Here is a 16,575-nt window from a genome sequence, read left to right on the forward strand (position 1 = left end):
CCGCCCCCTTTCCTCCCCCGCCCACCGACGACTCGCGACCGCGAGCAAGATAAATGGTCGTCCCGACTCGGCCCGTCTTATCCCGTAAGGAACACACAAACTTCGCTTTCCTCTCTCATTCTCAGTGAGTAAAACGATTCATTTCTAGCCAACCGCCACACCCTACGCCACCCCGTCCTCTTCCTCCTTTCCCGTCGCGTCCTCGTCGCCGTCGCCGTCGCTGTCTTTTTCTGCGACTACGCTGGATAAATGGGACACGCTCCTTCGCCGTCTTCCTTTTGCTCCTCTTATCATACGATCTTCCACGTTGCGCAGCGCTGCTTCCTCTCGCCCTCGGAGTGCTCATAGGCGCCAACTTTCCGTGCGATCGCGCGCGCGCGACTGGCTCTTCCTTTTTTTTCCTCTCCCCTCCCTTCCCCCCTTCTTTACAGACGCGGTGATGGATGTTTCGTATTAAAACTGTCGGCGCGGTCACGATGGATCGTGCGGATATTTAATTATCTACTCCATGAACGGCTTGCATCAGGAAAGTCTACATATTTCTGAATCTTCAAAAATTATAGACACACGGAATTTTATACGGAGGGACACTTTGTAACTCTCAGAGTATCATTTGTCCGCGAGACGCACGTATCGGACGGTCACTGTAATAACGGCAGATACGGAAGTAGCCGAGGAAAATCGCAGTTTCTGATGGAATTATTATGTTAACTCAGTTCTATTATCAACGTCGCTTATTAATACAGTTTCTCAGCGTTTCAATTAGTTTCTTCGCTTCTCTCTCTTCTCTTCCCGCTCCCTCCCCTTCTCACACCCTTGAATTTAATTATATTTATTAAAGATGTTGTAGCAGGACCATAACAACGAAAAGAATGAGCTTATGCGGGATATTAAATAAAATTCTGGCAAGGGGATGTTTCTCTATCAATACAGAGCGAAGGAAAACTACATCTTAATATTCCGCAGGCGAAATCTCCCGCGGGGCGTTGCAACTTCGACGCTTATGTTTCCCAACGCCCTTGTTCCTCCTCTGCCGTTTCCCCCTTTTCTTTCCCGACAGAGGAAGCCAAACAGCTATAGGGAACGGGATATCCCTCGCGAGATAAGGGAGTCGGGGACGATCGCGGGTGAGAGGGAATAAATAGCGGCGGCAACGTTTTAGTCGTGAACTTCTTTCCTTTTCGGGATGGTAAATGATGGTGCTTCCCGTGTTCCCGACGGGGGACGCGCAAAGGGGGTAACAGTTTCTACATCTTATCACTTTCCAGCGACTCTACTCTTTCGTGAAATAGCATGTAACGTGATAGAAAGAGAGAGAGCGAGAGGGGGGGAGGGGAAAGGAGGAAAGAAAGAGAGAGGCAAACGGGAAGAAAGAAGAGTGCGTAAAAGGAACCTATTGCATTCTCCTTTTTGGCGGTGTTTTTCTTCGGCAGCAGATGTCGTGTAATATATTTTCTATACCTAAAGATGCGACACAAGGCAACGTACACTGTCTCCCTTATAAATATTTCTAACTGAGCGCAATCGAATTTTTATCGTGTCAAGTAAAGCTAAAGGAACGTTATTTCGAGATATTGTTTTCGAGGAGAAGCCCGTCTTTTGCCGAAGAGAATTTCGTAGCGCATTACCTAGACACATACACACGCGCAAATAAATATGTTTTTCTCTCCTTCATGAGTTTACTATTAAAGCGCGCGTCAGTTGTTTCTGACAGACCCGATACAGCCGGCGTTCGTCGCCGCAGGATAAATACTCGCGACGTGCACCTCCCGGCACAGCCTTCTCTTTCTGTCTCTCTCTCTCTCCCCCTTTCGTCCTCGCGTTTATTCGCTTCCGCTTCCTCCACTTCGGGGGAGGTTTATCTTCGCGTGTCTCTCTTCGCGCGCGTCATCCCCGTTCCCGCCAGCACTCTCGCGCCACGACCAGCTTGTGACGTCGGTTTGTCTCACTTCGTCTTCCCCGCCGCAGGCCGGATTCGTGGATCCGTTCGACTTGGCGAGATTAACCTGGGTCCTTGCAACTCTTGCAAGTCAGAATTAGGGATTCTAAACCTTAATCCTGGGGGATGCTTAGCTCAACATCCCCACACCCGTCAATTGTAATTTCCAGAGAAAGTCTAAATACACACATAATACCTTCTTAAAAAATTCTTCTCCGTTTATTCCTTTTAATATTAATATTAATATATCTAAACTTATTATTTGTCCGATTTTTAATATTGCTTAATATGACGATAAATTATTTTAATTCTGCCAAATTGATAACATATTTATAAATAACAATCAAACGATCTTTGTGATTTCAGGTCCTACACATCATAAACGAAGTGCTGGAACCTGTGCGATCGCACTCGGTGGAGTCGCCGATCTACAACCCGAACGCCTTTCAATTTCTGAACCAGAGTGAGAATCTCAATTTGGGCGACCATCGCGTACGGTAAGTAGGACTGTTCGGTAAATCAGCGCCGGGTTCGAGAGAGAAAGAAAGAGACTCCGCTATTTACACGGCGATCGTTTTCGGTAGTGGGAGTGTCTGGCGGCAGATATAAAAGAGTAACGAGGACATTTATTGCGCCCGGGAAAAGAAGAGAGGAGGGCTTTTCACGCCCTCGAATCTCGGAGCGATAATCCGCCCCTACGGGTATATCGGCGTTCTCGAGGCGTCACTTTTCAAGAGATACCGTATTCTTCAGAAATTTATTGATATTGTTAAGTTCTGCAATTCGAAAATTTCAAGAATCCTTCAATATCGTGAATATACTCGCGAATAGACTCTGAATCAGAATCGATGGCATACATAGCCATAGCCATGTACCGTAAAAGATACCGTATAAAAGATTACATGATCCTTAAATCTAAATATCTTATACTGATTATTCTCATTTTCTCGAATAATTCTATGGGTCATTCTAAAGTATTATTACGCCAACCCGTCAATTAACGCAGTATCCCCTTCTCTAATTTAAAAATTTAAATATAGATACAAAAACTTGGTGCATTTAAATAACGTAAATAAATGCACGAACTTTTCTCGTTTGTCTTATTAACGTCGGCGCGTCTCGTACACCATCTTCATAATTAACCCTTTTTTTTCTCTCTCTCCCTTAGTACCTTCCGACAGCGGATCAACATCGGGAAGAAGGAATCTATCTTCAAGGCCGAGGGTCGTTTCACCTTCTTCATCCCCGTTGACGAGGGTTTCAAGGTAAGCCGCTTTGGCAATCTTCGCGAATTGATCATCCGAATTCAATATCATGATTTTAATATCTCCCGCCGCGATCGATTTTCCCTTGGAAAATTCAAAGACAATCGCATTCGTTGCATCTCGTTCGAAGTTGGATAAAAAAATACGTTTATAAAATCTGCATGCAATGGTACATCAAGCAAACGCCCGAGGATTCTGGATTTATTTAATCCTAGATATATATACATACTCCTTTTTTATGTAAACACTGAGGTCCCAGAGACCTGATTCATATTTGTTATCATAACTCTAGCAAAAATGGACATGTTCCAATTTTTTTTTTTATTGATCCCATTCGGTGGAGTCGAAAATCGATCAAGAAACAGGTGCATAATTATAAAAATTGATAGAGTTAAGGAACTCCGAGATGTATGAGTTAAAAAAGAGAAAAAGTTCAAAATACGAAAAAATCTTAATTTAGCTACTTGTGCTGAGGTTCTTCTAGTGTGTATATCTAATAATTAATGTAAAAAAAAGATTTAATTCACGAATTGTTAAATTCAGAATTTATTTAATGTGATATTAATGCGTTAATATTCTTAAACACGTGAGGGATCTTGCGGGATTATAAAAGGGATTTTCCCGGGTCGAAATGCTGAAAAGAAATGATTATTGCACAACATGGCGATAGCACGGCACCAGACATCGCAGAATTTACGCGCGCGCGTACGCGGGATGTTCCGTGCACGCGGAACACCGTGTTGCAGCGGGCGGCGTTACACGGGATGACGTTTTACCAGCGGATGTAAATTATTCCGTACGGATACGTACGCGTGGCATTTAGACGTTTCAAACGTCGGATTATAAATGCGACATTCCGACGTCGCGTGCAAAATCTATTTCAACGTCGAAGAAACACGTACCGCACGAGCGTGCGGTGGGTATCTTTTACAGGCGGCAGCTACGATAAAAATTGATACAAAATGATAAATCAATGCGCTCGCGCAATTATTACACGCGCTTCACAAGAAAAAACGAAATTGTAAAAGTAGCGAGCACTTTCGGATTTTCACACATAAACAGGAAATTCTCGAAAAATACCTGTGACGCCAAACTTTTTCTTAGCGATTCTAAGCATTTTACAAAGTTTATCAATTTTTTATCCACTCATTTATCTAATGTCTGTTGTCTAACATTATCTAATGTCTGTATTCACGTAAATCTTATAATAACTTCTTATTATGACAGAAAATTTTGAGAATATGTAGAAATTAATGGACTAGAACTTACCGAAGAGCGATCGCGTTTGTCTTTCACGATTAATTGCGATGGCACTCATTCCTCGATGTTATTGGCAGCTGCTCCAAAATCTGATGTATTTTTTTTCACTCACATTCGCATCCACGAATGATTATAGGTATTTCCTTTTCCCAAGATTTTGTTTGATCGCGATCGATTAATTCACTCCCGACGACAAGAAGGTTAGCTCACATTATAGTTCGCTCGTGAATTCATTCACTACCGGCACTCGCGATAACGCAAACACTGTTGTCAACACTGTCGCGAATACCGTCGCGAACACTTGTCAAGATAATTTTCTTGCTCGCCTGATTCGGGCGCAATTCAGAGACGCTTGAAAATATAGATACGGTGAGTCACTTGTCCTAATCAATTTGTTACGGCGATTTCTCGATGCGCTCTCGTGATGCTCCTCGCGAATGGCACTCGCGAAGTGTGAGTATCCCGAAATGCGAGCAAAAGATTGAGATTGTTCCGACGACCCGGCGAAATACGACCCGACGTCGCGACAATGACTTCCGACGACAACTTGTTACGGGTACCGCGTTGATCGAACTAACCGATTGATATACCGAAATGATTACTCGTCGCCAGAATCAGCGTTTTCAACTCTCGTCTACGCGAAATTCACTCGGAACGAAGGAAAAGTCACAAAATTCGAAGCGGAGCGATCGCGACTCAACCGCGTACCGGAGACGCTGAATATGAACTGACCGGCGATTAGCGAAATTCCGTCACGCGATGGCGACGCCCGCGGAAAGATTTCTTTTGTATTTACTTACTAGAAACGTATTACTTCGCATTGAATTATAAGATGTATATTATAATGGGACAAGTGCTATGGAACTTAAGAACGGAGAACGGTTCGCGACAAAAAATCTAGGTACGTTGTTTTTTTTTAATTATTGTTTATCGATGTGCTATTTTTAAATTATCGTAAATTGTTTTTAATTATTGTTTAACGTTATTATTTAATATTGGTCGTAAAACGTTTATTATTATCAAGAGTGCCGCGTAAAAGCTTTTTAACGTTCGCCTAAAGGTGCTCGTACAGTACAAATTTTACACGTTAAAATTTTTCATTCTCTCTTTTTCGCGTAGGTTCAAGAAACGTCCATTAATTCCTGGCGGAAATAAGGACAATTAAAAATTATGAATTTCGCTGTGCGAATCCGTGCGCATCCCGCCGACTCCTCTCTCCCTCTCCCCCTTCCCTTCCGGGTGTTTCATTATGCTCGCATCGCAGCACTTCGGCGCGGAATTCCGCTTTTTCTCCAATTTTCAACGCCAAGCTCTCGTGTACACACAATGGACGTTCGCGCGCACGTAATCCAACTTGGAACGTAAAAACGAGCCGGAGTTAAACGAGCCGTCCCGTCAGAAATTACCGAAAGTTTCGCGCCTGTACATACGACGCGTCGGAGTCCGGATTCGAAAAAAAAAAGAAGGAAGCCGAGGAAAGCCGAGGAGAGGCAAGAAAGGAAGAAAAAAACAACCAATGGGGAGAGCAAAGAAAATCGAGGCCCGCGGTGGAGAAGGATGCGAGAAAGTGTGTAACGACGGTTGTACGACTCGATCTCGAAAAGTTCCTCTCTCTCTCTCTCTCTTTCTCAACGAGGTCGTCATCGTCGTCGACTTCTCACCGAGCTAGAACTCCACGCCCGGTGAATCGAGACTCTCCCTCCCCCCTTCCGCGTCTTCGTCACCTTTTGCTCGCGAGGTCGGTCCTTCCCGCCGCGCGCCATCCGCGAGGATGGGATCTAAAGTTCGTGGTTGCCGCGCCTGAGATCGCGAGTTGCCGTGACAACGGCGGCCGGCCGCGCCTTTTGTGCGGGGAGAAGCTGGAGGCGTCGGGATGAAAGGACCAGGCGGTATATCCGGACAGCAAGAAGGTGCGACGTGAAGGGTTGTCACAGCAGTCCGCAAAATAAAAACTCAACTACGTCACTTTTTCTTGAGGGCGGCAGAGAGGGAAGGATATAAGTTTATTATCTGTCATATATCGCGGAAATTACACTCGCTAACAATTAGATTCTTCTCGGCGAGTAGCAAAAATGTGCGACGTGTGGGAAAATCGCGCGATTATTGAAGCAACGGAAGTGTCGTTTTCCTTTTCGAGTTACGTATGGCATAACAATGATCGCGTTATTTATATCCCTCTCAATATTCCGAGGGAATTTTCGTCATCTTTCTCTCTCTCTTTCTGTTACAGCCGATGCCGAGGCCGAATAAGATTGATCAGCTGGTGATCGACGGGCACGTTATACCTAACGAGGTCCTCTTCACCTCGCCGACGCCGGAGAAAGTGCCGTACCGGACCCTCGTGTTCTCCGAAAGTTCTATGAAAGTCGTCATCAGCTTTATGAAGTCGCAAAATAAAGGTGTGATAATCGTCGCTCGGTGCCGACCCTATCGTCGGCACGAAACAGATTTCGGGCTATCAATTAATTCGATTCGAACGGGGGCGATAACGTGATTCAATCATGAGTCATCATTAGAGATTGTCCGCTCTATTGTCCGCTATTCATTACATTGTTATTACGCTTAATACGTTGTTACGCGAGAAGGCTTCGCGTTTAATAAAGCGTTTCGCGTACGGCTGAGAGGGGCGTGTCTGCGCGTTTCCGACACAGCGGCCCGGTGTGATAGATCCGTGCATATTGTATTTCGATGACTAATTGATAGTCCAATTTTGCAGTCTACGTTCAATCGGACACACTGGTGGGCGATTCCAACCACCCGGCCGGAGTGGTGCTGGCGGAAATAGTGAAGGCGAACATCCCGGTGCGGAACGGCGTCGTTCATCTGATACAACGACCGCTCATGGTCGTCGACAACACCGTGAAGGATTTCCTGGAGGTCAGTGCCCGATTCATGCCCGATCATGCTCGGCTCTCTGATCCACGAGCATTCGTTTACGAAGTTTCACTCGGCGTTAATACATTCGGCCGCCACGGCCGGTGTCGGTGATTTTCCGAAAAAGCGCTCTGGCGGTCGAATTGTAAACGCTGAAAATTACTGATTCTTTGGTCGGAGATATTACATTAATTCTATCAATTTATTTATGGAATTGTTTCACGATAAAATGAATTCTCTGCGGCAATTAGCGCGTTAATCGATAACATCGTTTGACGCTCAATTATTAGATGCTGAGAATTAATGAAAATAATGTTGGCCGGCTTAATAGACAGCAAATATAATGAATTATAGTGCACGGTGCGTCATGATGTCGCATCATGTGCGTTGGGTTCGCGCGGCCTCATCATCGACGTCATTTTGCCCGTATTCATTAAAATGATTACGTTGACACGCGGCTGCATTTCGTTAAAATAAATTGTTAAATACTACAAGGAACTACCATATAATTCTAACGTATGTATGATTATAGAGAAGCATTAGGTAGTTGTTCGGTACTTTTTTTTGACGTTTTAAACTAAAATGATTTGCGTTGCATTAGGTTGGACAACATATATCTGTCCTACATTTAAATTAATCCCCATCTGTAACAAAATTAATAACTTCGTCTTGTGCGTCAAATATAAATGTGTTTCCATTTTCAAACATCAGCTCCAACGCGTAGGAATATTATTTTAGCATTTTACGATGCAGATGTAAACAGATTTGCATTTAGAAAAAAGCAATGCTATCTTCATATTTCCGCGATGCAAACACCCCCTACATTTGCATTCCGAACAAGCGGCATATTTATTTTTCAAAAAAAAAATGCGTAAGCGTATTATATTTGACCGACATTTTTACGCGATATAATCCTTTTGTTTCTTGATGAAGAGATAAAAATTCAGATGTCGTTGTAAATCGCTAAAAATCTGTATATAGGAAAAATTACGAAGTTGTTAAAAAAAAAAAAAAATGACTCGGAGATTTACAGAGATGTACCGATCGGCGAGCGGAAGAGGAGGGGGGCAGGATTAAGCTGAAAAATACTTATGATACGTTAAGCCCTTGAAATATCCCCTCGCTAAAATTCGAGCTTTCTGTGAGTCTTCAATCATCCCGTGAAACCCAGTTAATGCAAACGACACGTACGTGCGGCGAAAAAGCGACGTCGATTGACCCGGAAAGCCGTCCACCCCCCGTAAAAGCATTGTGACCGGTCCGGTTTATATACGAACGTCGCGAAGAAAAGGGCGAAATTTATAACTTCGTTTAAACCTCCTTACCTCTCGGCGGAGCTCTCTGCGGAATTGAAGGCGAGCTTTTGTTTCGAACTGGCGTTTCTTTCGGGAGTCTCTCATTCACACGCCGGGCGTAAACGCGCGACGCGGTCCGTCACTGTCGAATCCGCATTTTTTTTTCTCTACGAGCCGCGTTTGATTTCCACACGGTGAAAGCTCTCACGGTGTCGAGTTTGATTCTCCGTCTCTCGATTTTGTCGTCGAGAGGGTGAGAGTCTCTCTCTCTCTTTCTCTCTCTATTTTTCTCTTCCTCCTTCCCCGCGTCGTCCGCCTTTGAGTACGACATGCGCAAAGAAAACATCGCGATAATAATGAGAGACATAAAGCGTGATGAAACATGAGAAATTCCAAACGCGAACATCAACGGCGAATCTGTTATTTCAGAAATATATCCCAGCTCGAAATTCCCCCGCTGTGCCAAGTTACACAACGTTCAAACTTCAGAATCCGTGAGAAAACATAAGGCGCACGATTAAATGTTGATACAACGGAGACGTATCCAATTTTCGACAAGAGATACCATATTCGCCAAACTCGCTTACATCTTGCGCGCCGCGCACGATTCCAAGATGAGCGAACGGAAAGCAAGCAATTATTTTTTTTGCGTACCTTTCTCCCTCCCTGTTTAAATGTCTCTTTAGATATTCCGTGTAAGCAGCGAAGAGCCGAGATAATAATCCGCGCACGCATCCCTCGGAAACAAAGAACGGGACACGCGTTACCGCGCGAGAATGCAGGTCTCTCGCAGTGCATGCTGCACGATGTGCACACACTAGCGATAAATCGCGGCGCCGAGAGGCGAAGACGCATACACACACCGACCCACACATCCTCGAATCCGTGGAAATTTCTGCGCGGGTGCTTCATCTCTCGCCGACGCGACGCGACGCGACGCCTGGCGTCTATTACGAATTCAGGCCGCGCGATGCATTAGAGGGACATTAGTATTCGCAGTCTCGATACGTATATCCCGACGTGACGTGTTTCGCGGAATCTGTAACGCCGACCTCAAAGGATCCGCACGTCTCCCGGTCCCCTCGACATTGTATACGTGGACCGTAGGGATAACGCGCCGTCTCCGTCGCCCTCCAGCTCTCGCGTAATCGCTTCCGTTGTAACCGCTTGCGTCGTCGAGCACCATCGAGTACACACACACGCACATTCCGAGTACGCACCACCGTAACGCGTTTACTTAACCACGGACGACATGAGAGCTCTGAACGGAGAGGCAATTGCGAGCCACTAAGAACGCGCCCTGTAGCGAATTCGCGACGTTCCCGGTCAAAGAGCCGCCCCCCGATCATCTCACCCTCGTATCGCGCTCAGAGAATGTGGAGTATCTCAATTTGGATCAGGGAAAAATAATTTATCTTGTAGCTTCAGCCGGCAGAAAAGTCTTGTGAAGTTTATCGGAACAGAAATAAAGTCGGACGATATTTTTCATCCCTCTTTAACTTCTTCGTAACATCGAGCTTCCAAGCAGAGATATTAGATTCACAACAAGTTGTATAACGACATTACGACAGGGAGCTACTGATCGCCGCTACTGATCGTCGTAATGCTAAACCGGTTAAAGACGTGTGAAGAGGCATCCGCAATTTGTACCGCGCGGGCGAGAGCATCGGCGCCCTCGCAGCGAGATAATCGACGATGTGTGTGCACTCCTGTGAAGCCGAGAATCGCAAGCGGAAACGAGATGGAGAACGCACGCTTTATGGCGATCGTAAAGATTCTATCCGACCCGGGCGCTGCTGCGTCGCCCGTCGTGTATCGTAATGATTCTAATCTCGGCGGATTCACAGGCGTTTTAGCACGCGGAACTTGCACGTGCCCCCGAAATAGCTCGTAATAATGTTACGTTTCGATTATACGCGCGCAGAGCCTCCTGCGTTGTAATTCAAGCTTCTGGGCCTCGGCACGTTAGAATTTAATGTATTACGAGTCAATTTTGAGAAACTCTCGGCTCGTATTACATCCTAGAGAAAGGCTTTCCACGATGCTTGGAGCTCAAAAAGTTATTGAAGTTGAAATTCTTGGATACTTCATCTTTGAATAGCTATAAAAGATGAGTCGTTGAAAATAAAATAAAATTAAAATAAAATTTACTCGCGTACCTAATATTTTGTATTGATATAAGCGAAATGCAGCCGCAAGAAAAACATAAGGGCATTAATATAAAATCGCTCACGAATAATGAAACGAGACAGAGTTTTGTTCAGTCGAATGCGTACAATAATGCGTCTTTTGATGAGGCTGCCGTTACACAATGTATCGGATATCCCTCGACGGAGAGGTGATCTCTTACATAATATATTCTGTTAACCATTTTTTTTATATTGAACAGCGACACGAGCCGATAAAAAAAAACACCGTCATTTACAGGAAACACACTCGTCCCTGCAACACACGTACAGAATTATAACTTATATACTTGATATACTTAAGCGCATTTACTCTCTACTCTCTCGATAACAGCGTCATCGCTCGGATGGCAGGAAACCTGTTAATCACAGGTGCAAGAATAACGAGCCAATTAGTTTCGAGCTACTTTATTTAAGACACTAACAATTTCATTACTCGTGCAGGTGGCACCCGTCAAGCACAACTACTACAACTACAACTAGGTCACAGTATCACTCCTCACAAGAATGCCTTCTCGTCAACAGACAGTTTATCCGATATTTACTTAATATTACGGCGTCTCGATGGCATTATAAGGGAACGATGTTAATTAAAATTTAGCCGTCTGTATTTATTATTAGCCATTCGTATTATCATAAGCTCGCGAATCTTCAAACGCTTGGATGAACCCAAGTCTTCAACTTTAAATGTTAAATCAGTTTGACGTCTAGACGTCTTATTGATTTACGATTAATAGATCGTTGGAATTTTTTAAATTCATAAATACTTTATATAAATGAGCGATTAAAGACTCTGTATCGCGTAAACATTTCAGAAGTGCGGATTCAATAATATTACAATGAAATCTGAATGCAATAGGCAAGATCGCATAATAGTATCTACACGCTCGGTTTTTAGTTAACACCGTTCCCACGGTGCAAAAGACGCTGTCGATGCGGCTCCGTCTTCTCCGATGGAAACGCGTCGACGCGCTCACCGGAGCTCTCCCTCGAGACGCTTCTCATTCACCGTCATCGGACAAATCTGTTCCACTTCTCGGCGGGAAAATCGAGAAAAACGTCGCTGAAACATATTATTTCACTCCACGATATATACTGTCACACGTACTACCTCTACATGAACGATCGGAACACACGACTCCGTTCTACGTACAAACAAGCGCATCCATCCCGCGGCCTCGCCTCTTGCAATACGTGCCACATTATCTATGTGCGTGTACACAGGGTGGCGCGCGCGAGCGAGCGAGCGAGGGCTCGTTCACGGCATAATTACGGCTTCGCGCAGAGGATAATAGAGAAATCTGAGGAGGACCGAGATAGATCGTACGATTCGACATGCACGCGACTGAAAATACATTTTTCGCATCTTCGTGCGGGGCTTGATAATTCTAACGCGATTCTCCTGTTTATCAAATATTTTTTCCACTCCTGGAAATAACGAAGCCGCAAACTGCTTGAAAATAGAAATGACGTGATCGCGCGGACCATCCAGTGTACACCCTCTATGTATGTGTCACATATGTATTATATATATAAATATATAGATATACGTATATATATATAGGAACGTTTTGTACACAGGACAGGAATGGAATGTTCACGTGACAGCTGTTGTCACATGCGATATCGACTGTTTTTCAGCAATGATCCTCGGCACATCTCGCCTACTGTCTGCACCAAGACCCTCTCGGCTCGCAGCTTGGATCAAAGGCGACGGGACTTTTCCCTGGCGGGAAACGTCCCGACCGATTGTATCCGACGCATTTATAGTCGTCGGACTCATGGGCGCGACCTTTGATCCAAGGAGCCCCATATGTTGTATGTTGTATATTTGTGCTCGAAAGACGTCCCGATCGCCGATGACCGTCGCCCAAATGTGAAACGATTAAGATGACAAAGACGAATGTAATATTTCTAGGTGTTAAGGCGCGTAAACGTTAATCGTTAAAATGTATTGGAAATCCATAATTACCGTGACTTCTTAAATTCTAGAGCCTCGAAGGAACGAACGAAATAAAATAAATACCTCGAGTAATTTCCGAGGCTTCTTCCGGAAGATCCTCGGTTTCTCTGGGGCGTGTAATTATCGGATTCTTAGATTGCAACAGACACCGTGCTTGTTAAATGAGTTAGCGCGCGTCGATCGTCGGAGTATAATCAAAGGACTCCCCGCGCGCGGCTCGTCATCGGCGGTCGGCGTATAGTTGCGCGAAGTACTAATCACTTACTTGCAGGTTCACTCGCATAGACACTGAGAACGAGACAGGCAGGAAAACTCGATAAATGAAAGACAGCAAAGACAAAGTGCTGCGATTGGTGTGTAGGAGAGCACAGAATTCCATGTTCTGCCATATCACTGCACCGCGCGCCTCGTGTATGTGTCTCAACACTTGCAGACCTCTCGCCGCCTCTTCCCGCAGACTCTCCCCCTGCCCTGTCTTTGATCTTTGACTGTGCTCTCTTGCCTTATGATTTACACACTTCTCTGCGAAAGGGGAACAACACGTCTCACACACGTGCTGGGTCATAATTAAACATAATTGTACCCGTTACATACCGACGGGACGTCGAATCAGAGTTCTGTGCGTCCTGTCTAGGACGTTTTCAAAAAGAAGCTATTCAGTTTTTCCGGTTTTTCGGGCCACTGGAAGCGATCCAGAACCACCGGAACCACCGAGTAGCTTCTCTCTCTCAACTTTCCTTGACATGATTTCATCCGTCCGAGAACTGAATCAAACTGAAATTCGCACAATCTTCAATGTCCCAGTCATTACATCATCGCCGGAAGCAGGAACGGAGGAACGGTCGCGTGGCACTTGAATCTCTAGGGCGCATGTGGCTAATTAAAAAAAATATATACATATAAATTTAGTTAATTAAATTTTAGTAACGGAACAAAACGGAATAGTCAAACAATCGCGAATGAGATTATTTTAAACAAATTTGCGTGACACTATTTACGATAGTTTTACCGTACGCGCGGGATATGCTTGATTGACAGGATTTTAACAGCTATACGAATAACGTTTAATTTTCACGCGACATCAGTCGCGACACGAATATTCTATTATCTCATTTATCCATCCACTTTATATTTCGCTCGCGAGACGGAGCCGGCCGTCCGCCCTTCCGTTCCGCGCTTCCGCTCATAGCGATAATGACACACCGATTGTCACATACAACAGTACATCTGTATATAATGGATATACATAAGAGCATATATTACATATATATCCACCAATACACGCATATTACACGTATACCCCGCCACATCGAGAATTCGAGGTGCTCCACTCTGGCGTTATCTCGCGCTTTGAATCTCGTTGCGACTCCTTCTCTCGCCTGTATCCACACAGCCGAGCACTTGCTCACCTTGCTACTTTGGCAAGCATCTTATGCTCATAGAACCTCTGAGTCTATTCGCTCCTTGTACTTTGCCGAGTTGCGAGTAGCCCCTCCCCCCAACCCTCATTCTACACTCCCAACAGCCCCTCCGCCCCTCTTCTTGCATTGTTCACGTCACCCCCGAAAGTTACACGCTCTTTCGCGCGTATGTATTTGTGCATACACGTACACGCAAGGTGATCGAAACCGCCGCGCCGCGCCGTAACAAAGAGCCGAGTTTATTTCGCCTCGGGAACACATCGATTATCCATATAGCAAATATTATAAATACACCAGACCAGGTTTATCTATCTATAGTCTATACCTTCTCTCCCTCGCGCCGAACCTCGAGACCTTCAGGCATCAGAGAAGTTCCGTAACTCGATAGCCTTTTAATTATGAATTTATTTTTAGCCAATTCTCACGCGAACGTTCTCCCTTTCACTGTATTTCCTATAAATAATGAACCCTGCGAGAGTTTACTGATCTTCCTCGGGGCCCTAAAAAAAGAATTTTAAACTTACAGTCTGCAAACAGCGGGTCTGTTTTATTCATATCGCTATATTAAGACAATGAGGTATCGATCGCCTTGCATGTACATTTCGAATTATTGAGCAACGTTAGTTGACACAGTAAGTACCGATCGTAAGGCATTTTTAAGATGCAGATTTCAGGTCTCAGTCTGCATCGAGAGAGCGAATTGATTTAAATATAAAGAGCTTCAATTTTTAAGAAAGTCGAGACGAATTAAAGATGAGATCGAGTGACAAGAAATATCTTACTCCAAAAAGTGTAGTCGTAAAAATGACAAATATAGCGAAAACAAAAGCGAGACATTTCAGCTGTCGTATATAGCAGCCGGAATGTTCGTCGAAAAGAAAGGCGAATTTTTCTGTCGGACGTTTATAAATCTTGGCCGAACGTTTCTTTGGACTGCGAGACACAGACGAGAACGCGCTCGTCCTCGCGGTGCCGTTTCCGCCGCGCGCGAAACGTCTATCGCAATAATACAAACGTCCCCGGTGATCGTTCGGGACGTGCGGTGACGCGAAAGTAAGAGAGCCGTCGAGTCGCTCTCGCCCGACTCGCTTGTGACTCCGCGAAGTTCTCTCCTCTTCCGCGCGGAAAAAGGAAAATCAGCGGAAGTCCCGTCTCGTGGAAAAAAAAGCGTCGTCTCGCGCGCGCGGAAAACGGCGCCCGGCGAAGTTGGTCGCCGTTTATGAGCGGCGTGCTGCACGATCGCGCTTCGGCCGGCAACTTTTTCCTCTCCCCCCTCCCCCCCTCTCGGCGTTAAATCTTTAAGCTCTCCTCCGCGTTTTCCGAAAAAGAGAAAGAGGGAAGCCGTACTCTGAACGGGAAGGGGAAAGGAGGGGAAAAACGCGCCACGAGGTGTCGGAAAGTTTTACGTTGTCGGACGTGTTCGCGGTCGCCGCGGCTCTCCCCCGAGGACGAGGCCAAAAGCTTTCGCTAGGCGGAGATACAACTTTAACCATTCGAGTGCGCGCTAAGCAGCTCTCTCTCTCTCTCTCTTCCTCTTTCTTTCTCTCTGTCTGCCTTTCTATCCGGTATACTTATGGAATACGTGGAAAAAATGCGACCGGTACATGGAATGATTACGGAAACTTTCAGATCGTTCGATCCTACTGGGTGTTCGGACACTCTTCCTCTAAAAAAAAAGAAAGAAGAATCTTTTTGTACTTGCATAAAACGATTTCGCGACTTAAGATTTAAATCCCTTTTGGATTTTTGGAACAGAAAAAGTAGCGGATACGTCTGAAGGCAATACTATACATTTTAATTAATTCTGTTGTGAAAATATTGAACTATATTAAGACTGTATTACATCGTAGACAACATTTTATTGTGTGCGTCTGCTATTAACTGTATCAACACCGGTGAATCTAAATACTCGTAATAATTGCATATAGAAAAATGACTTCGCGAGACGCCTCCTGCGAGCTTTCAGCTCGCGACCCGAGAGCGTTCTGTTCTCCGGGATCGCTAGATCGCTAAGATCACGGAACTTCGACGTTACGAATAATTTCATTTCTCTTGTGGAGCTAAACAAAGGGAATCGCGTTGTAAACGCATGGCGAAAAGCTCGCTAAACACTTTGAGATTACCGGCGCCGTTCGAGGAGGAGAGCGAGAGAGCCTTTAAGGATTCGCGCCGGAACGGAATTCTCCTTTAGGAGAATGCGAACGACGCCGCGGAAAGCTCCGGCAGCGTAGGCGCTCGCGAGAGAGTGGCGAGAGAGGCAGTCGGCGAAATTCCGGGCGGGAGGGTGGAGGAGCTTTAGTAACTGTAATTCCTCGGGACGAGACACTAATCGGAAATTATGCAGAACAATTCGAGTTTCACGGCATCCGGGA

General features: G+C 45.2%; 1 protein-coding gene across 1 annotated transcript in view; it reads left to right on the forward strand.

The window, feature by feature from the left end:
* Positions 1 to 16,575, forward strand: part of LOC105456877 (fasciclin-1) — a 230,846-nt gene that overhangs the window by 182,556 nt on the left and 31,715 nt on the right. Inside the window, exons 4-7 of the mRNA XM_011701237.1 lie at positions 2,306 to 2,436; positions 3,108 to 3,204; positions 6,695 to 6,863; positions 7,181 to 7,341. Of these exons, the coding sequence (XP_011699539.1) occupies positions 2,306 to 2,436; positions 3,108 to 3,204; positions 6,695 to 6,863; positions 7,181 to 7,341 (558 nt within the window). The remainder of the gene's footprint in view (positions 1 to 2,305; positions 2,437 to 3,107; positions 3,205 to 6,694; positions 6,864 to 7,180; positions 7,342 to 16,575) is intronic.

The sequence above is a fragment of the Wasmannia auropunctata genome, unplaced genomic scaffold, assembly GCF_000956235.1.
Source record: "Wasmannia auropunctata unplaced genomic scaffold, wasmannia.A_1.0 LD336106.1, whole genome shotgun sequence".
NCBI classification, from domain to species: Eukaryota; Metazoa; Arthropoda; class Insecta; order Hymenoptera; family Formicidae; genus Wasmannia; species Wasmannia auropunctata.